We start from the raw sequence: 23,122 nt of genomic DNA on the forward strand, positions 1-23,122 counted from the left end.
ATTAACTAATAACTGTGAAGGCTGAAGTCTCCAAGGTCTCTGCTCTTTTGCCCACCTGAACCTGTATTCAGCCTCAGACTAAATCACAATTTGTTTGGACACTCTCCCTTCCCTTCAGTTTAGGAGACTCAGTTTTCAGCCAGAGAGAGAGAAGTTTAAATGTATAGGCAAGCAGGCTAACTCTTGATGGGTAACAGCAGCCTCATCCCATCACCATCTAGTCCCAGGCATCTGACTCCCCACATCCAATATGGGCCATGGCCAACATCTCCCAGGCCACTACACTGATGAAGCCACATGCTGGGTTATCTGCTGTTCTAACTGCACCCTTGTTCCTCTTCCTAAATGAGTATATCTAACAGCTAACTACAGTCCCTTTGTCTTAGCTTTGTGCAATCTCGTGTTCTATAGACTCCAAAAAGAATCAAAAGAGTCAGCACTTTGGTCCTGGCACTAAAACCAACATTCTAATTATCGGGTTTGTCAAAGCAGCTGGTCCTGGAGAGATGAGGTAGTGCATCTAAAGGCCCTTTGATGAATGTTAACCACATTTTTATCTTTCAGTCCACACACGGGTTTCAGAGTCCTTCCACATGACAAAAGTTGATGGGCATGACATGGTTGTTGTGTAAAGAATTCAACATCATGAGATCACTTCTCCTTCTCTCTCATGGACATTTGCTGGCACATATCATCAGCCATCACACTGACCTCATCCCTTTTTAAAAAGTGTCCAGATTTTCATTCTGGTAGCTACCCTTCCCCCATGCAGCTTCCCTTGGGCTTTAGAGGAAAATGAGCCCAACTCCATTGTCAGAAGGAAATCATCACTGGCTCAAGCTAATTCAAATATCCATTGCTCTGGTCACAGTCCCAAATTCAGGCCTAAGCATGTGACTTCAGCACAGACAATGAGTGTGAATTTCAACATTCTTGCTCAGAACACTAGGCCATACGCATTCTGTCTTCTATTGGATGTGAACGAAGAGACATCTATCCCTGATTGCTGTTATTAACCATTCCATGGCCCTGAGGAGCTTGCCTTGGAATATGGTCAACACTCTATCCAGAAGAATATAGACGTGGGAAGAAATGAGACCATGATAAGACCATTGCACTGCAGGATCAACCTACCCTGAAGTATACTCTAGCTTAGGACTCTACAGTTCCATCAGATAAAAGAAGCTTTTTATTTCTTAAATCAGTTTGAGTTGGGTCTTCTGCTACTAGCATTAAAAAATTCTGAAGTGAAGTGAAGTGAAGTCGCTCAGTCGTGCCCAACTCTTTGCGACCCCATGGATAGTAGCCTGCACCAAGCTCCTCCATCCATGGGATTTTCAAGGCAAGAAGTACTGGAGTGGGTTGCCATTTCCTTCTCCAGGGAATCTTCCCAACCCAGGGATCGAACTCAGGTCTCTCACATTGTAGACAGATGCTTTACCGTCTGAGCCACCAGGGAAGTCCTACACCCTAAAAGTATGCAGTCACCAAATTCAGTCTACTCTTAAAATAAATTGGGCTTCCCTGGTGGCTCAGATGGTAAAGAATCTGCCTGCAATGCAGATTCTGCAATGCAGGGATCAGGTTTGATCCCTGGGTTGGGAAGATCCCCTGGAGAAGGGAATGGCAACCCACTCCAGTATTCTTGCCTGGAGAATCCCATGGACAGAGGAGCCTGGAGGGCTACAGTCCATGGGGTCACAAAGAGTTGGACACGACTGAGTGACTAACACACTTAAAATAAACTTTAAATAATTTTTATTTAAATAAAGTTTAAATAATTTGATCCAAAGATGGTCCCTTCAAAGTTTCCACCTCCTTTTCATCATGCTTCTTTGAGGGGTAGAGCTTGAGAAGGCCTGTATATGTTATATGTCTCCCAGGACAAGACTTGAGTTCCATATGGCACTTGAGCTTGCCTCCTGAGGCCTTAACCTCCCCATTAGGTTGGGAGCAAGCCTTGTCAACTGCATAGAAAGAAAACTGCTGTGTCAGATCATTTAACGAACAACTTCCATCCTTCATTCATTTCTTCCCACAGTGTGCCCCAAAAAAAAGAACAAATGAAAAAGAAACCTAAATTGGTTCAACACACTTTTGCTACTGGGAAATGTTTCATAACTACGAATGAATAATTCAGTGAATATGATATTTTAAATTTTCTATTGCCAGACACACCCAACTTTGATGGGAATGCTGTTGCCTTTCTTACTCTCAAAATCCCCTTTGCCTCCAGGATCTTAAATCTATTACTTCCTTGATATAGAAATCCAATCAACAACAAAAATCAGATGTCACACACCCTATTCAATACCGTCCAATAGCTGCCATCATACTTAGAATAAAATCCAAACTATTACCTCTCCACCCTACATGATCTGGCCACTAACCACCTTGATCATTCAACTGCAGACACAATGGCCTTCTTGCTATTGCTCAAAAATGCCAAAACTGTTCCTGCCTGACCGCTGCCTTTCACTCGCTCCCTCCCTGGAGCCCTCTGCTATAAACGCTTCACATGACTACTCCATCACTTCATTTTGTCCCTGCCCACATTTCACCTCCTCAGAGATAACTTTTATGACCATCATGTACAAAATAGCACCTCACCACTATCCATCCCCTCACCCTACATTTTCTTCATAGCATATATCACTACCTGAAATTGTGTTCAATACATACATATTTTTAACTTGTATATTATCTATCTCCCTTCAAGAATGGACTATAAGTCCCTTTAAGGCAGGGATTTTTCTCTTGTTCAATGATGTAGCCACTAAGCCTAAAATAGTACCCAGTACATTATAGGAGCTCAATATACTTTTCATTTTACCTTCTAAAAATGAATGGATGAATAAGTAACAAGGTTTTTTTCCTTAAGCTTGGCCAAAAACAAACAAAAGAGCAGCAGAGAGGCACTTGCCTCTGGTTGGACAAATCCCCCTTGTTTTTACCTTTTGCCCAGCTTTATTTCACCGGCTCCTGGATCTCTGTATCTCTAAAGCATTTGACACCAACAACTTAAATTGCTCCCACTTATGAAACAGGCAATCCCACAGATGATCACAGGAAGTATCAGGGCCTTCAAAGGCTCTTATAGCAAAGCATTGGATGTGCAGTCACAGAACTGCTTGCCACATTATAAATAATATGCAACCTTTCTATCAAAACAGAATACAAGATAACATATTATTTATTGGATCCATATAGAAATCACCAATTTATCTTGTGATATTCGCCTGTGAAGAAGACTAGCAGTCTTTATACCTCAAAATTCCTATTACCCATTGAACCCCCCAAATATACTTATTGGGGTAGGAGCCTGCATTAAGAGAGCAGACTCTCTTAAACTCAGTTTAAGTTTTTGTGACAAAAATTGGATGCAAAATCTTTCATTTGTCATAAAATCTACTATCTCTGTGGGAGAAAAATAATCATTCCAAAGTTGTTTTCTCACAATCAAAAGTGATTAAATACTTTCAAATACCTTTCAGCATATTTAAGAAAGAATTCTCCTACATGCATCCAAAACTCTCTCACAGATCAGTATGTTTCCAGAGCACATTTGAAAAAAAACGCACATCTACTAACTATATTTTCTTCTATTAGAAGATGAGTTAAGCAGGAAATACATTAAATACATTACTATCTGAATTTATAATAGAAGAGGTTAACCCTTAACCATAGCAAACTAATGAGGAATATTTTACCTTAGAAGGATTAATCAGGGCTCTTAACACTGTGCAATTTGACATTTTGAGGACTTAATCAAGAATGAATTTTATTCACCTATTTACTTTTCATCACAGGGATGCCTTTCAAAGCCACCACGTGTTAGAATAAATATAATTCTTGAGCTTAATCATTCTGCCTTAAGAAAAATTTATTTTAAATAATATCTCATAGCTTTTAAAAACAGTTCTCACAGAAGTAGCACTATTACACTTATGTCATCTCCAGGCCAAATTCAGCTCAAACACTCAGAAAAGATCAATACAGATGTGGTGAGCTCCAGAGCCTTGACCTGACTAACACTCTGTTAGCCAGGAGACCACAACACAAATTCCGGGAGGTTGTGATTATCAGACGCTGGCTTCTATCTATGGCCATTGATTATCTCCATCTTTGCTAAAGACTACAGGAGTTTCATTTAACTAGAGTGCTCAGTAAATTGCAGCAGAGTTCAAGCATCTTTTATGGATTCATTAAACCATTGATCTGCCTTCCAGAGCTTGTAGTAGGCCCCTGCTCTGGCCCACAGCCTGTGTTTACAGAGAATACAACAGACTGGCATTTGTAACCTCCAAGGGCAGCCTGTCAGGAGACATTAGACTTTACTGTGTGCATGGCCACCCTAAGAGTGGATAGCAACCTAGGGAATTTCCCATTCTCAGTCTGAGCTGCTGGGGCAGAAATTAAGTGGCCCTCTGCTGCAAGATTTTCTTTACTCTATCCTAATCTGTGAGAATAAGAACAAAGAGCAGAGAGCCCAAGGAACAAAAAATTGCACGTGGCTTGCCCAGTTCATACTTTTGCTTATGTGTACAAAAGCTATCCAGAGGTACTGAGATGGGAGAGAAATAAAAATAACCACGGGTGTGCCTATAGTTTGCATCTCCTGCATATGGCCCTCTTGGGCGTACTAGGTTTTATGACCAGACATTGCAAAAGTGTATGAGAGAAATTCTGGACTCAAACTACTATCTTAAAATATCTCAAAGCAAGCCACCTGGCCTGTCTTATGCATGCACTTATTTAGACAGTTAACGTTTTTAACGAAGCATTTGAATTTACAGAGCATAACTACAATCCTAGGAAAATGCACAATCATCTCTCTTGGTTTCTCCAGACAGTGCACTAAGCACTCTTAGAAACTTCTCCCCCTCCTAGTCGTTACTAGTACAGTTGCATGACACCTTCCTTTTAAAATCAGCACAAAGACTAACTCTGAGCTTCATGGAGCTGATGACTGGAGAAGGACAAGAAAATGAGCCATTTCTTCAAAAGCTCATTCTTCAGATACACCTAAACACTGTTAGCAGCAAGGTGAGAAAGTTGACGATGTGAGTGACTGGATCAATAAGGAGAACGCAGGTCCCAAATAACTAAACCCTTCCTAATCATTTGTTTCCCTGAACTGCCCACTAACCAAACAGACACCGGACGAGGAACTCAGCACAAACATTCATCACTGTGCAGCCGCAGCCACCGGAGCACAGTGCAGCTGATGCAATCTGACACTGTGGTTAATGTGAAAAGGGAGTGTGCCTTTGAGATGGATTGGATAATTACCGGCAGTTCAGATGAGAAAAACTTGATTTAAGTGTAAAGCATTAGCTATCACCAGAAGGATGGCCAGAGACTGTCTGAAAATTAACATTCAAGCATCTATGTCAGTAACCCTGTGTATCAGTCTCTGGGTGACGGGATTTGAATCTATGGAAAGTAGCCCCTCTTCCTTCTGCTCATTGAAAAGAAACATTGAATAGAGTATTGGTGCTTGAAGCTATTTTGGAGTTTTAATCATCTTTTCATATTTAATCTAAAATATCTAATATTATTCAGAAGCTGACATCTATTCTGGGTAATAGTTTAAAATTATTTCTGTTTCCCCACAATATCCCAACATGTAGCCCATTCAAAACTATGGGACATGGTTGCTATTCCTTTCTTTCAGTACATGGTTGTGATCCCTTTTTCTTTTGCTTGCCCCATTCTCTTTGTGTTCTGGGGGTCCCTTGAGTTCAGTGTCTCTCAAGTAGTGTTCAAGTGTTCTGATAAACTCAAGATCGCATGCCTCTCCCCCAAGCTTCTGATTGATGGCTTCCTAGGGCACTGGATCCTACCTGGCCTACAGAAGCTCTGCCCTCAGACTCTTTCTGTCCCTCCTCAAGGGTCCAGGCATCACTTTAACCTGATTTGCTTCTTATTTCTCTGGCCAGAATTCTTTTGCTCTACCCCTACCCTGAATGTGTTTCAAAGGACTAACACAGTTCCTCTCCTCTGCTGGTGTTTTTTTCACGGGTTCTTATTTGCAGAATTTCATCAATATTCCATCCCATATTTCAAAATACTAGAGAACAAGAAAACAGGTGGGTTTGTTATTCTTTCCCCCAAAGCTTCCTGAGGACACCTTTGTTTGCTGTAACTGAAAAGGAACTAACTCAGCCTCGGAGCCTGTGGGTTAAAGTCCTGGGAGGCAGCGGCCACTCTATAGGCAGGCAGTGGGCAGGCTCGCAGCACAGTTCGAAGACAATGCAGAACCAAAGCAGACATTCTTCAGGCCAGAGTGCAGCTATATAGTCATAGAGTCTCAACCCCATAAAAACATTGGCACCAAAAAAAATGGCACCCCATAAAAACACGGTGAATCTACAGGAAGAAATCTGGTGCTCCCTAAGAATTCTGTCAATGAAGAATATTTGCAAACAACTGGCAAAAGCAAGTCCGTGGCCTAAGCTTCAGGCAACTGGGACATTAATTACAGGTAATTTAATGTCCTTCCCTAAACCTTCATGAATGATAGCCATTTTGCAAATTAAATCTTGCAGGTGTTTAAATGAAAAAAAGTAGACAGGTTAATCACTAGATTAACAAGGCAATTGTTACACATTTCTTCTGCACTACTAGGTTCTATAGTGAGGTCTGAAACTGAGAATCTTCCCCAGGATATATTCAAGTTTAATAAACAGCCCAATAGTCTAAACAAAATGTAACTCCAAATACTATGATGATACATGCTGTGTATCCAGCAATATAGCTTGAAAGTAAAGGAAATGCTTATTATACAATATTCTCCTCACTGAATATTTGTTATTATTACCATGATTGTTATGAAGATCTTATTGATATCATCTGCAAATGTTGTTTCTGTCTATATAACCTTTTTATTTTTAATTCATCTTTATCTCTTATCTACATAGATATTTCCCACTATAGTCTGTGGAAGAACAGCAATGTTGTGATACTGAAGACGTATTTCCATCTATTCTTATCTCAAATTACAGAACAATTAGAACAAAAAGCAAAACTTCGGTGCTATTAGGAATTTGTGTCTATTACTAAAGTATCAGTGAGACCCCTATAAATTTGGTATCTGAACAAGGAAAGAAAACCTCCTTACGTTGCCTGTGTTAGCCTTTTGTCTTGAATTTTGATTTCTTGCTTGATTTGTAGACATCAGTTTAGACAACAGGATATTTCCCATGCAGAAGGAAAAAGATCAAACACAGGATATTTGGAAAAGACTACTATTTGTGGTCTTGTTTGTTACTCTTGTTTTAAGTGGGATAATGGTTACAAGGCATCACTCCCTTAGGAAAGAATATTTTTAAGTGTCTGTTATTGTGCAAAGTAAAACTGGTATTAGTTGGACTAAACACTTCAGCATCTCTTACAAAACCACTAAGGAGTATACGACTTTCCAACTCCTAGGGAAAACACTAGGCTAGAAATGTTCTCAAGTTCTTCTCTACTTGTGGCCTCAAGAAGGGGCTGGGAAAAGAATGAGCTATTAGTTCCCTGAAAAGTCTGCAGTGCATCAAGTAATGAGATTGACATCCCATTGTTCGGCTGATGCCCACAGACTACAAAAGTATTTGTCTTACCCATTGTTTCAAACATTTTGGAGTCAGCAGTCGAGCCTGTTGGGGATAAGGATTCTATGAAATATGATTATGAATCAACACCATACACTTCCTAGAGCCAACATCCTGAAATGTGTAAGCTGGTAGTTGGGCTCCTTAAATGAATACAGCTGTGACTCACAGTTCTAGCAGAAGCATTCCGAAGAAAGCCTACATACTTACAGCAATCCAAATTACTCTTCAAATTGAATTTTAAGTTGGTTTAAAATTATAACCTACATGCCACAAAGGGTTAACTTGGCTTCCTTCCATCCCCTCTTACTTCACAGCACCAGGGTTTGGAAGAGAGGGATGTGTCATTCTTAACCTATTCCATCAAACAAACACAGAGACCCCAGCAGAAAGGAGGTTTGAGAAGCAAATGAAATTTAAAGAGCCAATTTTCAGCGGGCCTTCATTCTGAGAGTTGGGCTATTTTTGTCCTTGTTTTTTAGCAGAAAATCAGTTCCTGCCTTTATACCCAAGCATTTGTGAAGAGGATGGCAGGGGAAGCACAGGCACAGCTGTCCAATTTACATTCACAAATGCAGGTGTTGCTCAGACACAAAACAGAGGTCAGCTGAATACTGCTCCTAATTAGCTACCTTTTCTACCAGGATTTTTCTTTGTAAAGTTATGCATGCAATTTGGGTTCAACTTAGAGACCATTTTTAGATCCCAGCATGCTATCTACCAAGAAGTGGGCTGTCATTATAAAGCACAATTTACAACATAGTTAATTTTACATGTTTTTTTAGATTCTACATTATACCTAAGGCAAAATTCTGTTCTGCATACACATTATTCACTCTGTTTTCCATCCACTTCTCAGTATTTAAAAGTGTAGAATTTAGCCAGAAAATCTTTTATGTAGGAATGGGAGGAATTCTGCCCTCTAAGATTAAGCAGTCCACAATCTTAATAATGAGGACTAAAGACTTTGTTAAATGATACAAGAACAGAAGTAGCTATTTGCTATTGTCTTCAGTGAGGAACACCCTGGGGCTTAGTACAGCAGTTCTTAGAAATGGCAGGATGGAGACTGGTATCTAATACAATCCATTAGGAAACCCAAGCCCTAAATGAAATGACCACAAAATCCTATCAGTTAACAGAAATGCAGCAGCTGTACATGTTTATTGTAATACAATAGGATATTGTTGCAGAGATAACACTCTTGAAATTAAAAAAAAAAAAGAATCTAGCAAGCGATGTGACCAGTTTATTTCTCTATCTGAAAAACGACACCGTCTAGTGGGGCAGAGGTTTGGAATACATAAATAAGCATGAAGATTGCAGAAATGACAGGTATTGTATGTACACTAATGGGCTGGGGGGGGGGTCAGCCCTCAAAGTCACTGGCTAAACGTCAAGTCACTGCCGCTCCCAGGTTTTACAGGATATTCAAAGAACTACCCCAATAACTACTTGCAGGAAGTGAAGAGTAATGGTCTTTCTCCCTTTGCTGATTTTACCTACTAAGTATTCCAAATACTCTTATCTTGGCTCCCAGTTATCCATTTTTCAAAACTGTATGCTATGGAATTTTAAATTCAGTTTGACCTTAAACTTTATAATTATAAATATGTATATCTTATATATATGATATGTATTATATGGACTTTTTTTTCATATTGAATCAGATACCTTTTATCAAAGGCTTAAAAAGTTGGATCACTGTGCAAAGTGCAACATGTATTACCAGGATTGTGACAAATTTATCTTGCCTGATTTTATTCACTACAGGCAGTCCATCAAGATTCAGACCCATAACCCTTTGGAATAATAGAAAGACAAAACCCCTGTTCTATAGCCATCTTCTGGGATGGAATGCAAAGTATTTTGTTGTGGTAAGTACGGCTTTGAAGATGAAAGCTCTGGGCCCACTCTTGTGATTGTTACCCCAGTGCTCAGCATTCAAAACGGGAGCCTCAGGGTCTCAGAGATCATTTTAATCCCCAAATATTAAAACAAAACGTGTCTCCCATGCGTTGTTCCAACCACCCTCCTCTAAAGCCTCACCAGCCCCTCCCGTGAGGCCCCTCCCAGGGGAAAGTGAACTGTTGACTGTCCCAAAAGAATTCCAATTTCCTTACTTGTCTCCCTGTTCCAGTGAAGATTATGAGACTAATTCTTAGAGACTGCTACTAAAATTCCACCTCGCTGAATTCTGCAGCCTAATTCTTTTGGCATTATGCTTTTTGGCCGAATGATGTGACCCAAATTTGAAGGAGATAATTTGCTGCAACAGTGCTTCTTGCAATGCAGTGAGCCCCAAATTAGCATTTCAGGATTGCAAATATCAGACTTAAAAAAACAGTAACTGTTTGCTTCAAAGAAGGACAGATTTTGACATTGTTTAATGGAAATGCTTAGCAAAATGTGGACGATTTTATGAATTAAGGAAGATTTGCAGATCAATGGAAAATCAAGAACTAGCAATTGACTTCAATTATTAGTGGCAGAATGCAATAGCGGTTCTTAAAAGATCAGGAAATTAACTGAGTGTGTATGTTGATTGTAAAAACATCATGCATTCCACTTCCCATCAATGGTGGCTAACGCTATTCTAAAAGGACACTTTCAGATCTGAGATGTCTTAAGGCAAAACAAAAAAAGAAACCATAACCATGGCTGTTCCTGTGTTCACCCACCATGCTTCTCACAAACACTTCGCTGTGTGAGCTAGGTTGGTTCCTATATTCATTATTTCATCTTCTCTCAATATCAATCAATTTTAATGTAAGGTGTCAAGAAAAACTTGACTTTTTCCTGATTAGAATTTGTGGGTCGGATTTTGGAAAGAGCCAGAGCAACATTCACCTTGCAAACAAGTATAAAGCTGAGCGGACTAAAAGCTTTCTGGCCACGCTTCTGTGGCTAGTTTTTCAGCCTCGACAGGAAATTCCTACCACTTCTCTTTCACAGACCCTCGTCTAGTACTCTACCGCCAGAGAGACTGTCACTTAGGGTACCACTGCGTCTTCATCAGATTCATTCACCCTCTCAGAATTCAAACACCAAGACAAGAGAAATTGAAGGACAGGTTACACATTAGAAGGGGGCTCTTTAATCCAGAAGGTTAAGTATGACAGAGAAAGAGAACAGACAAAACAGAAAGAATCAAAGTACGGGGTGCGCAGTGAATTCAGCTAGAAGCTAAGAGGCGCATGCGCACGGGGCGGTGAGGCCTGCATGGGCCGCCTCTCTCTACGGTGCTCTTACCTTATTTCTCTTGAAGTAGGCTCGTCGGCAGGCGGCAAAGCACTTCTCGCTGCAGAAGCTTTTCACCTCACTTCCCATACTCAGGGAATAGCGCTTGATTCCCACTTTCTGGCACCAGGCACACATTATTTGTACATTTGACACATCATCTTCTATAATAAAAGTATAAGAAAAATGTTCATATCAGAAGCAAACATCCCTTCAAACTTAGACACACCCTGAACCTCAGAGAATTACTTGAGGTCTGATCTTAATTTCAGTACCTCACCACTTTCTGACCTAGGAAAATAGGCAGCTCTTGGTGGAAAGACTTACTGCTTTTCTCTCTCTCGTTTTTCTTTCTTTTTTTGGTTGGCTCCTATGTTTCCAAAAGACATCATTTATTTAAAAACCAAAGCATGACTGCAGAGCCACGAGGGTTCCCAGGGCTTCTTGTCCTGGTACAAATGCTTATTCTGCCTAGTTAAACCAGGCTCTGTACTAATGAAGCTTGGAAAGTGACTCCTTTCTTCAAGGGTACTGCTGACAGCCTACAAGATCCATATTGAGTGGGTTGCCCAGTGCTAACCTACAAAAGTGATGTCCCCATGTGAATTGGGACAGTCAGGAGCCAGGCTCAATCTTGCTGTGTTCCCAATTACTGTTACGTGAAAGGGGGTGTTGTTGACTCTTGCAATATAACGATTTCCAGGTGATATAGGGTCAGTCAAAGAAAGGAAAGGTGTGAGTGGCCAGGTTCTCCGGAAGGAAGGCAGTATCCCAGCTCACTCAGCAGTCTGCTATGAGACAGCCTTCCCTCACGGCTATCCTTGGGGAGGCGCAGGACTGATTCAAATTCCCCTCCAGGTGATGTGGTTCATGGTCCTTGGATGGAGGATTGGTAATGGGGGGTGTCAGCCATGAGGCCTGAGGTCACTCAGCTGCCCAGATCATTTTCAGCCACTGGTGGTCCTAGTAGCTTCTGTAGAACCTGCTACCCATGTCGTGGGAACACTTAGATTAATGTTAGGTGGTAGACAGATATTTTCAATATTTTAACTACTGTATTTCTTGTCCTTTGTAAGAGAAAAAAAACAAATTTAACTGGCACAACAAGCTCAGAATATCACAAATATTATTGCTTAAGACAAACAAAGGCTTTTAAAGTGAGTCACTTAATAAAATATATTTTGAGTAAATCATAGTGCAGGTGATAAGATGCTGTAACAAAATGTGATGGTGATACTCAAATGACTGGAGTCAGGGAAACACTGGGGTATTTACACAGAAAATAGGAGACGATTTCTTAGTGGAAATCTAAGGAATATTTCCTTGCTACCTCCTAGGGGGTTCTCACTGTATCTTACGTTTCCATGGTCATCCCAATTGACCGTGTGTGTGTGTGTGTATGACTGATTGCCACTATTAGCCATACGTCTTCCTCCTTTATGGATTTTTTTTGTACTAACCAAACTCATGCTCCAGACATGGGTGGCAATCATAAAATCCCCAACAAGCTTTGGTATAGTGTTGTCTGATTTCCGAATAAAATCCCCCAAAGACTAATTGCTAAGCAAGGCCTGGTTCATGAGTTGTTGACATATTCATGGTTCATAGAGCCTGTCATGCAATCATTCCATTTCCAGTGGAAAAGATTTGGTTTGAGGCAGTATGGTCATCAGCCTGCAAAATTAGAAGCAAACTAATTTGTAGTGCAGTGATATGGCTTCCCCCCCCCCCACCCCCTGCCAAGTGTCATCACTCAGAACTCTGGATAGCATTTTGTTTACCTTAATGGAATAAGTATTGGCATTTTAATGATCATTTTTATTTCACAAATTACATGTTGTAATTGATTGTTAATTATCAAATGAGACACTATAAAAAAAGAACCTCTGATGTTAATCAAACATTTTTGATAAAATAACTTCCTTTAAATGGAGTCATAACATGAATTCAAATGTCATGCAATGACTATTTAATAATGTATTCTATTCAAAGAAAGCTTTATTTATATTTTGTATGATTACTAATATGGCACCTGTCTACAGATGTTTTACATGGTATGAAAAATTAACAAGACTCTATAATTTACCTTAGAGTATGGTGTTTTAAAATTAGATTAGAAAGAGTATATGTAGAAAATAATCATCTATCATTACTAAACTAACTAGCACTAATAGTTTCTATTTTTCCAGTTAGCTACTTTAAAATCTTAAATTCCTGAAAAAAAGATGATACAGCAGAATTCTCACAAATGATCCACTGGCAAAAAGCTTGATTCTGGTGAAATAAGGGAAAAAAGATTTTACGGGGGAAATTATTTGGCCTCAAAATTCAATGAGGAGACCCCACTTCCTCGGGAGCCACTTTAGAACATGCATTAGGTTTCCCCTTGCGGTTTCTTCCTTTAAATAGTCTGATTTGGAGGGATGTGGGGGAAGTAAGTGTTTTAGTCCTAGATCTTTAACTATCATAGGCTAAAAGCAAGATGACAGAGGGTAAAGAGCAAAGCTATAAGAAGGCTGGGCAGCTGGCCTGAATCCTGGCCTGACCTGAAGGAATGATGCCCAAGGCAAAAAGGCCACTCACAGGTCTGTCTCATATTTACTCCATCATCACCACACAGTCCTACTTGTCTTTTTTAAAGGAGAGGCAAGGATAGTTTTTTACAATAGAGCTAACAAATAAAAAGTATAATTTTAAAGCAAATTATTTTTATAAATAATTTGTACTACAAAGTAACGATAGAGAAAATGAGACAAAAGAAATTGTGCACTTTTGTATCTGGCAGTTGGAAAACTCTTAGAATGGTACTTAGCATCTGTCTTGTTAAATAATTCAGTATTCTCTTCCGTTTTTCATAAAATTGTGTTTCATAAAGGCAAACTCTTTGGAAAACTGCCATCAGATATCTCCTGTTCTGTCACCAAACTGTTATCAACAGCTAATGCTCCAAAGAAGAGTCAGATAAAGGGATTATTCCAAAAGTTCAAGAAAACATTTTCAGATATCTCAGATGTTCTAGTCTTAATAAAAGTCATTTTTATTAATATATTTAAGAAATAAGAAAGAACTTTGGTTATTAAAATTGTCAGCTAAAACTTAGCTGAAAATTCTGCCACCAGACATGAGATGGTACCCCATCTTAAACAGCATGTCCTTACCCCTAGAAAATGAGCTTTTCTTAAGTGCTTAAAGCCAAAATGTATGTGTGCATGCTAAGTCGCTTCAGTCATGTTTGACTCTTTGTGACCCTGTGGATTGTAGCCCACCAGACACCTCTGACCATGGGATTCTCTAGGCAAGAATACTGGAGTGGGTTGCCATGCCCTCCTCTAGGGAATCTTCCCGACCCAGGGATTGAACCCAGGTCTCCTGAGTCTCCTGCATTGGCAGGTGGGTTCTTTAACCAGTAGCATCACCTGGGAAACATTAAAGCCAAAAGAATTGGTTTATTTTAACAATCACATCTTTTTCTAAAAATCTGAAACCCAGGAATTGTGTGCATGCTTTACATTGGCAAAAGAGAACGCCCCAGCCCTTTAGTCTTTTGAACCTTATCTGCTTTAAAATTTTTTAATTTTAAAAATATTTCTTCAAACTAGGAAAACCTGATCTCTTATATCTAGGCTAAAATCTGGGTCATTAGAGACAAGATTAGCCCCCCAAAAATTCTTGTAACAGATTTTTCCTTTATAGCCATTATTAGCCTGTGTATTTTTCATAATGAACAATGCAGCAACAAATGCAAAATACTTACAGCTTTAAATCACATTCCCATAGTGAATAGTTTATATAACATGATAAATTCTTCATATGATAATATCATATAAATATGCATCAGTCCAAACCGGCATGTTTCAATTAATCATGAAAAGTTTGTACCACCTCTTTAGGATTTAATTAAGCAAAATGTTTAGGGCATATTCTTTCCAATCTAATGTTCAAAGAGCTATAGAACATTATTCTACTTTATATCCCAGAAGGAGAAATCTAAATTAATTACTCTGAGATAAAATCAAAATTGTATTTATTTATCACAAGGCAGAGAAGTATGAAGTCAAGCATTTCTGGAATGCCTTGCTGAAGTTGAAAAATTACTTATCTGGGGACTTAAAAATAAGGATGGCCTTGGTCAATGCCATTCTAGAGGCATTTTAATTGGTTATGAACATGCATACTAGCTTACCTGACCAGAGCACAAAGCAAATCAGGAGGGCCTTAATGGACTCCAAGTGATTCACCACCCTTTTGTAACTTTCATGGGAATCTAAGACTGAGAAAACAAATCTAAAAGTATCTGCTGGTGCTGTTTCCCTCCTCCAACAGTTCCTAGAATGCATATGTCCAGATAATCATTTCAAGACTTGAATTATGTTTGAAACAAGCTGGAAGACAGCTTGAAGTGATTCTTGCGTGTTTTCCACACTATGAAACGAAAGCACAGGTAACATTCAAACTATTTGCTGGAGAAGTTACACTTAAGAACAGAATAAATACATGGCCTGGAAAGCAGGCAAGAAACTAAGATTAAAGTTTGCTTTCTTTGAAGCCCTTCTTGGAATAACTGAATTTCAAGAACCTTAAGGCAATCTAATTTAAAAGTCTCTAGAGTCCTACAGAAGCTCCTGTACAATTCCTTGTGTTCTAGAAATAAACATAAGGGAGACCAAGAGAAAATCTGGACCACTGAACCAAAAGGAAGATAATTATGGCTAGTAGGTGCCAGGCACAGTGCAAAGTTCTTTAAATCCATCATTTAATCTTAATCACAGCTACCACCCCCCAGGCAGGTAGGTACCAACAGTATCCCCATTATGCAGATGTGGAAAGTGAGGTTTAGAAGCCAAGTAGTTTGCTCCAAATCATACAGTCATTACACACCAAAGCCAAGATGAAAACTGGGGCATCTGACTCCAGGGCCCAAGCTCTTGATTACTACACCTTAGAGACCACAGTCTTTCTAAATGGGTGAGATTATACACCATCCACACAGACAACCTTGCAAGAAAAAGACTAAAAGCTGTCACAGATTCTGCTACTTGCACAGCACACTGCTCCATAACACTGCTGCTGCTAAGTCACTTCAGTCGTGTCCGACTCTGTGCGACCCCATAGGCGGCAGGCCACCAGGCTCCCCCGTCCCTGGGATTCTCCAGGCAAGAACACTGGAGTGGGTTGCCATTTCCTTCTCCAATGCATGAAAGTGAAAAGTGAAAGTGAAGTCGCTCAGTCGTGTCCAACTCTTCTCGACCCCATGGACTGCAGCCCACCAGGCTCCTCCGTCCATGGGATTCTCCAGGCAAGAGTACTGGAGTGGGGTGCCATTGCCCTCTCCATAACACACTAATAGACAAAACGGAATCAGAAAGGTCAAAATGTCTTTGAGGAGGCAGCTGAAGTGTTAATCAGTATTTGTTGGTCGATTTTAAGAAACAAGTTAAAGGCCCACAGTGCAAGCCTATGCTTCTTTATGACTATGCGACTTGGATTTGCTGCAAACATTCTGTCTGCACCCTCAAGGGCCACTTGAACATTAAATGATGAGACAGAACCAATATACTTGGGTCTCACGAAGCAGTCATTCTACTCATAGGCAAGCAATACTTTTCTCAGCTTTTTCTTTTGTAAGGAGGGGGATCAGGAGTAGGACATGGATAAGACTGACTTTCCATGTGGGTGAAGTAGGGAACCGCTTATACATGTGTAACTTTGAAGATTCCAATAAGAATATTCTAGCTTCAAAAATTATCCTTACCTACTCACAGAAGTCCAATTCTACCATTATGGAGTAATTTCCTGGGCTAAATATTTCTTATATTCCATTAAAACATGAATTCCCTGAAAGCAGTAAGGCTCAATACATATTTATCTATAATGATTTATGCTTTAAAATGAGTGATTCTTTCGGAAGAACAAGTTTTCACAGAGAATGGAGAGAAGAGCTAAGAAGAGAGCTCCATGAGAAAAAAGGAGGGCAGAGATGGGAGAAGCTAAGGGCACAAGAAGCCTCTGCTCACTACTTGGCTAATGTTTAGCCCTGGGCATAGAGGTAGAGCTAGCTGAGGACCAAGAAGTGAAGGCAGAGTGGCCAAAGCCTACTGTCTGATCATACTGCAGCATAATGTCAAATATTTTCAGAATGACTGTTAGATGTGAATTTAAAGCACAGGAGAAGCTGAAGGAGGTGGGAAGAATGGCATATAGCTAGGGATCTCCAGAAAAGAAAAGCAACAGGCAGATCCACTTATTACAGCTCAAGGGGGTGACTGTTTTTAAGCAAATGAGGTAACAGATACCTACTCCTTTGCAAACTTAAGTCGCTATTATTTGAAAGACAGTATGATAAAGTGTGGAGAGAGGGAGACAGAGAACACAGGTGAAAGTACTAATACTGCCCCTTCCAGTTGTGTGACATGGGCAAGTCACTCAAGGAATAGTAATACCCACCTTAACTCTAGCTGCGGTGAGGATCAAATGAGAGAAAGTAGGCACATTCCCCATGTAAATGAGACTTCCTTAAAATTACTGCAATTAGAGCCATAAGCTGGAGAATCCCATGAGCAGAGGAGCCTGGCGGGCTACAGTCCATGAGGTTGCAGGGAGTTGGACATGACTGAGTGACTAAGCACAGCACAGCACAGCACAGCGCCATAAGAAAAGGGTAGGTGACGGCTGTATGCAGTCTGGGAGTCCCAGTGAGTAGGTACCAGCCCCTTCTATCACATCCTTCCCACCCAGTGGATGATATCTATAGACCCAATATCTCTGAATACAAAGAACAACCCAGTAATTGGTTAAATTTCATTAACTCAGACTATTTAAGAATAAAGCCATTTAATAAAAGCTTCACTTACACTTATTCTTTTTAAAAATTAGTTAAATTAATAGTTGACAAGGTGTTGCCAAATATATCACTGTACTGCTAGATATTCTGTAATTAATAGATGGGAATTATTTGTAATTATTACATCAACTATCCATACATGGGTGGATCTTTCTACACACTTGAGAAGTTTGCTCTTTTAAAAAGTATATAGTAACAACTGAAAATGTCTGCCACCTTGGTAACTGAACTATTAAAAATTGCCAAAGAATAGAGTCTGAATTAATAAAATTTTATTGCACTTAATTCTCATTAAAAGGAGAGATGCAATTAAATGATAGTGGTTCCATACAGTTATGATTTTTTATAGTACCTAAAATAACCCCCATTTTTCTTTTGGAAGTAGAATTATCTGAAGTGATTTCAAGATTTAAAATAGTCCACATCCCTTCAAATAGGGTAGCTATTGTTTAGTCGCTAAGTAGTGTCCACCTCTTTTGCAACCCTATGATCTTGTAGACTGCCAGGCTCCTCTGTCCATGGGATTTCCAGGCAGGAATCCTGGCGTGGGTTGCCATTTCCTTCTGCAGGAGATCTTCCCAACCCTGAGATCGAACCCATGTCTCCTGCATTGGCAGACGGTTTCTTTACCACTGAGTCACCTTGGAAGCCCGAATATAGTACTTAACTCCAAAATAAAATTTAAATTGCTATACATAAACTAAAATTTGGTTCCAGTATATAAAAGGAAGGGCTTTTCTGGTGTGGAAGGGCCCTTCTGGACTGCTGTGGTACAGTCCATAGGGTCACAAAGAGCTGGACACAACTGAAGCAACTTAGCACACACACATATAAAAGGAATGAGCATATTATACAAATTATATAATATGTATACAAAGCATTATATACATATTATACAGAATGACAGGAAAAAGATGGAATCATAGAAGCATATATGATAACAGATATAAAGAGCTAGCCAATGGGAATGTGCCGTATGACTCAGGGAACTCAGACTGGGGGTCTGTAATAACCTAGAGGGTTAGGAACAGGTGGGAGGTAGGAGGGAGATTCAAGAGGGAGGGGACATATGTACACCTATGGTTAATTCATGTTGATGTATGATAGAAATCAAACCAATATTGTAAAGCATTCAACTGATTAAAAATAAATAAATATTAACAAGAACTCCACAAAAGATTTTTTAAGTTTGCTAAAATATGTACAAAGTACAAAAAGTTAAAAACTAATAAAATTAATTTTAAATTTTCTAATGGAACTTTTCTAGCTAATTTAGAATTACTTATATATATATTTATGGGGATATATATATGACACATAAACATACATATTTGTCAAAGATACGGCTCCAGAATGAATTAAACACTTACATCCAGGTGCAGGTCCCTGCACTAGGTTACTGGTCAAGAATGCTGAGTTGAACAGGACATGACCCTGCTCCCAAGAGAACAGACCCAAGAAGTCTGTGCCTCATAGTCTAAATCAGGAGAATGTGGGAAGAGAGGGTTCAGAAGCCTGTTAAAGCCCAGAGAACACAGCTTGTGAGTTGGGCCTTGAAGAGGGAGAAAGTTCAAGAGAAGGAGGCACAGGACAGAGGACCAGCAGCAGCCAGGGACTGGCAGACATGCTCAAGGACTGGGAGAAGCCCTGCGGTCTTCTCCTCAGTTTCCACAACTGTACGAAGGGAAAAGTCAGAGATGAGACTGGGACCGCTGGGGCCTGCATGAAGGGTCCCTTAAACATCATCTTGCTCTGGGGTGGAAGGGGCTCCTCCTCATTCCACAGGTAATAAGGAGCCCCCAAATGTTTCTTAAAGGACAGGACAGGATCAGAGATGTGCTGAGGAATTCAGAAAGGCTGGACTCTCGTTCCACATCTTAGAAATAGGCAACAGGAGAGCAGGCACCACAACTCGTTCACCTCTGTGTGTTCAGCAACTAGTACATGTCAATGCTGAGAGTATGTTGAGTGAATGCATAAAAGCATGGATGGACGGATGGATGGATGCAGAGGAAAGGAGATGAAGTTCTGAACCTATACAGTAACAGTACAAATGAAAAGGATAGACTTAAGAGACTTCAACAATCACAAAAATGTAGGAATGTAACTCACCCAAATTCAGAGAATTCATCTCCCTATGTCTCTAATCAAAGCATATCAGGATGGGGAACACATGTGTACCTGTGGCGGATTCATTTTGATATTTGGCAAAACTAATACAATTATGTAAAGTTTAAAAATAAAATTTAAAAAAAAGCATATCAGAGGAAAAGTCCAAAGAGTTCTTTGTGAAAACTGACTCTGTAGTCAAATTCAAAGTGAATTTGCTTTACTTCCAGTGTCCCTTCCTTACTCATTTTCCCAACATTTGAAGAAAGAAAGTATTAAGAGGAGAGATCCCATAAAGTCCCAAAGTAGTCATTCCCTCTTGCATACCATACTAAACTTGAATTCTTTAACAAGACGCTACTGAGTATACGTGCCTGCAGCAGCTTAACATTAAGTTAAATACTTTCACTGATTAGCCAGTGAAGGGACGTCTTCTAAGTCTCTTCGAAAACCTCACCTTCACTTCTCAGTACTCACTGTAGAAAGTCTGTCTTTCCTATGTACCCACCCTAAGAAGGGGGAATAAGAAAGGAAGAGGGTAGAACTTAAGAGGTAAAAAAAAAAACAACAACAAAAAAACAGAATTCTTGATGCAACATTTTCTAAAATACACCCCCACAGAACACTAATACCATGGGATACTTAGAGCGGTGTTATTTAAAACAAAAAAAAACTGCCATGGTCAAACATGTATGGGAAGCATTGGGCCAAACAAAGCTAAACAACAAGCTCTTTGCTGTAAGACTTCTGGGTTCTACCAATGTGTCACTAGGAATCTTCAAGAGGGAGACAAGAGTGTGCTGTATTTCACAAATGTGACCACGGACAGGTGTTTTCAGAGAGAATCCACAAGACTGGATTTCCAAGGACATCTGCCTGAGATGGTCTACAGTCCTGCCCTGTATTAGTACCGAAGCATGAGCACTTCTGTGTGGGTCGTTAATTACCAGGAAGGTTTCTTCTCTTCAGCCCAGAATTTGGATCCTCCATTGCCAGCAGCTCTGTCTGCACTGAGCAAAAGGACAAGGCCAGCCGCTGTGGGGCCCGTGCTAGGTGTGCTGAGACACCCACTAGTCCTCAGTAAATGCCGCCAGGCTGAACAAAGACACCCATGGGCCACTAAGTCCTGTGGTGTCTGCTACATGCATCATATACAGAGAAGGCGACCCTTTCTACTGTAAAGTCCTACAGAGAAAAGGGCAGACATCAATAATAAGGCAATGGGAGAGTAACACCACTCCTAATAGACCGAATAATTCAGGTTCACTGGGTGGTTGCCATGGACAAGAAACGCGATGAAAATCTTGTCCCCCATCCCTGAGTCCTCGATTAGACCCTCTATCCAACCTCAGGTGCTCTGGGACGATTCTGCTGCAGTGATGGGTTTGCTCTCCTCTGGACCTCTCTCTCTTCTACATGGCTCAAGTCCAGGCACCAAGTCTCAGCATCTAGCCAACAGATGCACATGACTAGGGACAAGGGAGCAAGGTCAAAAAGTGTGCAGCAGCACATTGATCACTTCTGGAAAAGCAATTCCAAGCCCCTGCTCTACACAGAGGGGTATCATCTCCAAAGAAAGACAAATAGCAGCGTATTAGGACTAAAGGGCCAAACTGCTTCATATAGGACTTCAGGATAAGAAAAGTATTCCCATTACCCACTATTTATCTGAAGGGCTCATTTCTCCTTCTGAAATCTGGCTGTCCCATTAATTATGCTTAATGGGCCTCACAGCGGTTGACAAATCTCCCCAGAGGGGAAATCTTCATTGTAGACAAAGGATTCGTTTATTTACTCAACTTTGTGTCTGGCAAACAAGACAGACTCGATCTCAGTCCTAAAGGAGCTTTCCATGGCTGCCCCTAGCATAAAATGCCAACAAACAGTAGAAAAGGACTGTGGGAAAAGCAAGCCTGCTCCCCAGGGCTCTCTGTCACCACCCAGGGGTCACAAAAGTCAGGCATTCTTGGTGACCACAGAGGGGGTATCGGCAGCCCCAGTGTGACTGACCAGCATGCCATGTTCCACCTCTCGGCATTTCAGGTAGTTTAAACAGGCAGAGTACCTGCTGCAGCTACCATCCTAGGGAACAGGAACTGACAGCCTAGAGACCGGGGGTCAGAGGGACACGCGGGGAGGGTAAAGCCTTCGCATTACACACTGCTGTCATCTCCTCAGCCCCTCCCCTCCCTCCATGACCTGAACTGCAAGTTCAGCAGACTGAAGAGTGGGAAGAACCTTCACTGAACTAAATTTGTTGAAAGAACCAAGATGAACCTGCTGGAACACTGTCAAAAAGATAATTTACTTTCCTCTTCATCTTCCGATCTTTGAAATATTCGTTTAGATTTCTTGAATGAGAATAATGAGTGATTGCAGGGCTCTCTGAAGGGCCCCCATGCCAATCCCTGTCTGGAAATATCATGAGCCATCACGTGCCCCCAAACAGCCCTGCGATGGGAAAAGCAGAGGGTCACACCCACTGTAACACTGCAGAGTCCTCTCTTCTCTCTGCATATTCCCATTGGGCCATATCATCTACGCACTCCTGTGACCCCCGCTACCATCCATAAGATGAAGATTTCCGAATCAATACAGTTACTACTCAGTTTATATCCAACTGCCTCCCAGCATCTTAACCTGTCACGTCCAAAGCTATATATACACCCCTCCCATTACCTGCCCCTTCAACCTTCCCATAACTTGTTTTCCATCTCAGTTCCTGGCCATCCATGCAGTTACCTGCGAGCAGAAATCTGGTTATCTTTCCTGCCCCTTCCCTCCCTTTCACCTCCTATATTCTGATTAATTATCAGGTCCCCCTAAATATTTTTTACAATATATCTATTCATTCATTCAGTTACTATTTACGCAGCCTAATTACGTACCAGGCACTGTCCTAGGCTATACAACACCCACCACCATGGAGTTTACTGCTGTCCGTTCCAAGGAAGCCACCAACACCTCTCGTCCATACTACAGGTGGCTTCCCACTTCACTCCCATCTAGCTCATTCCCTCCACTGTGGAAATGAGGAATTCTTCTGAAGCAAATCTGATTAACTGCTTTCACCTGCCCCAAACCCTTCAGTGGTATCCCCTGCCCTCAAGAAGTCAAACTGTCCCATGGCTCCCATGCCCAGGACAGCCTCTCAGCTTGTCTACTCTCTGGGCTGTGCCTCCTTTTGTTTACCTTGAGGTGCTCTCTCCTCTGAGCCTTTCCATGTGCTGCTTCCTCCCTCATGTACAACCTCAAAATCCTTAGCCGATTCGTATCTTATCTTAAATCTCCTCCTATGGAAGCTCTTCCTGCCCCTAAACCTGATCAGATACCA

At 40.7% G+C, this 23,122-nt stretch overlaps 1 protein-coding gene across 2 annotated transcripts in view; it reads right to left on the reverse strand.

Moving 5' to 3' along the window:
• The window catches only part of SOBP (sine oculis binding protein homolog), a 146,881-nt gene that overhangs the window by 91,617 nt on the left and 32,142 nt on the right, over window positions 1-23,122 (reverse strand). For both annotated transcript variants that reach the window (XM_059889788.1, NM_001101170.2), the window contains exon 4: window positions 10,851-11,002. In XM_059889788.1, the coding sequence (XP_059745771.1) occupies window positions 10,851-11,002 (152 nt within the window). The remainder of the gene's footprint in view (window positions 1-10,850; window positions 11,003-23,122) is intronic.

The sequence above is a fragment of the Bos taurus genome, chromosome 9 (genome assembly GCF_002263795.3).
Source record: "Bos taurus isolate L1 Dominette 01449 registration number 42190680 breed Hereford chromosome 9, ARS-UCD2.0, whole genome shotgun sequence".
Classification (NCBI taxonomy): Eukaryota; Metazoa; Chordata; class Mammalia; order Artiodactyla; family Bovidae; genus Bos; species Bos taurus.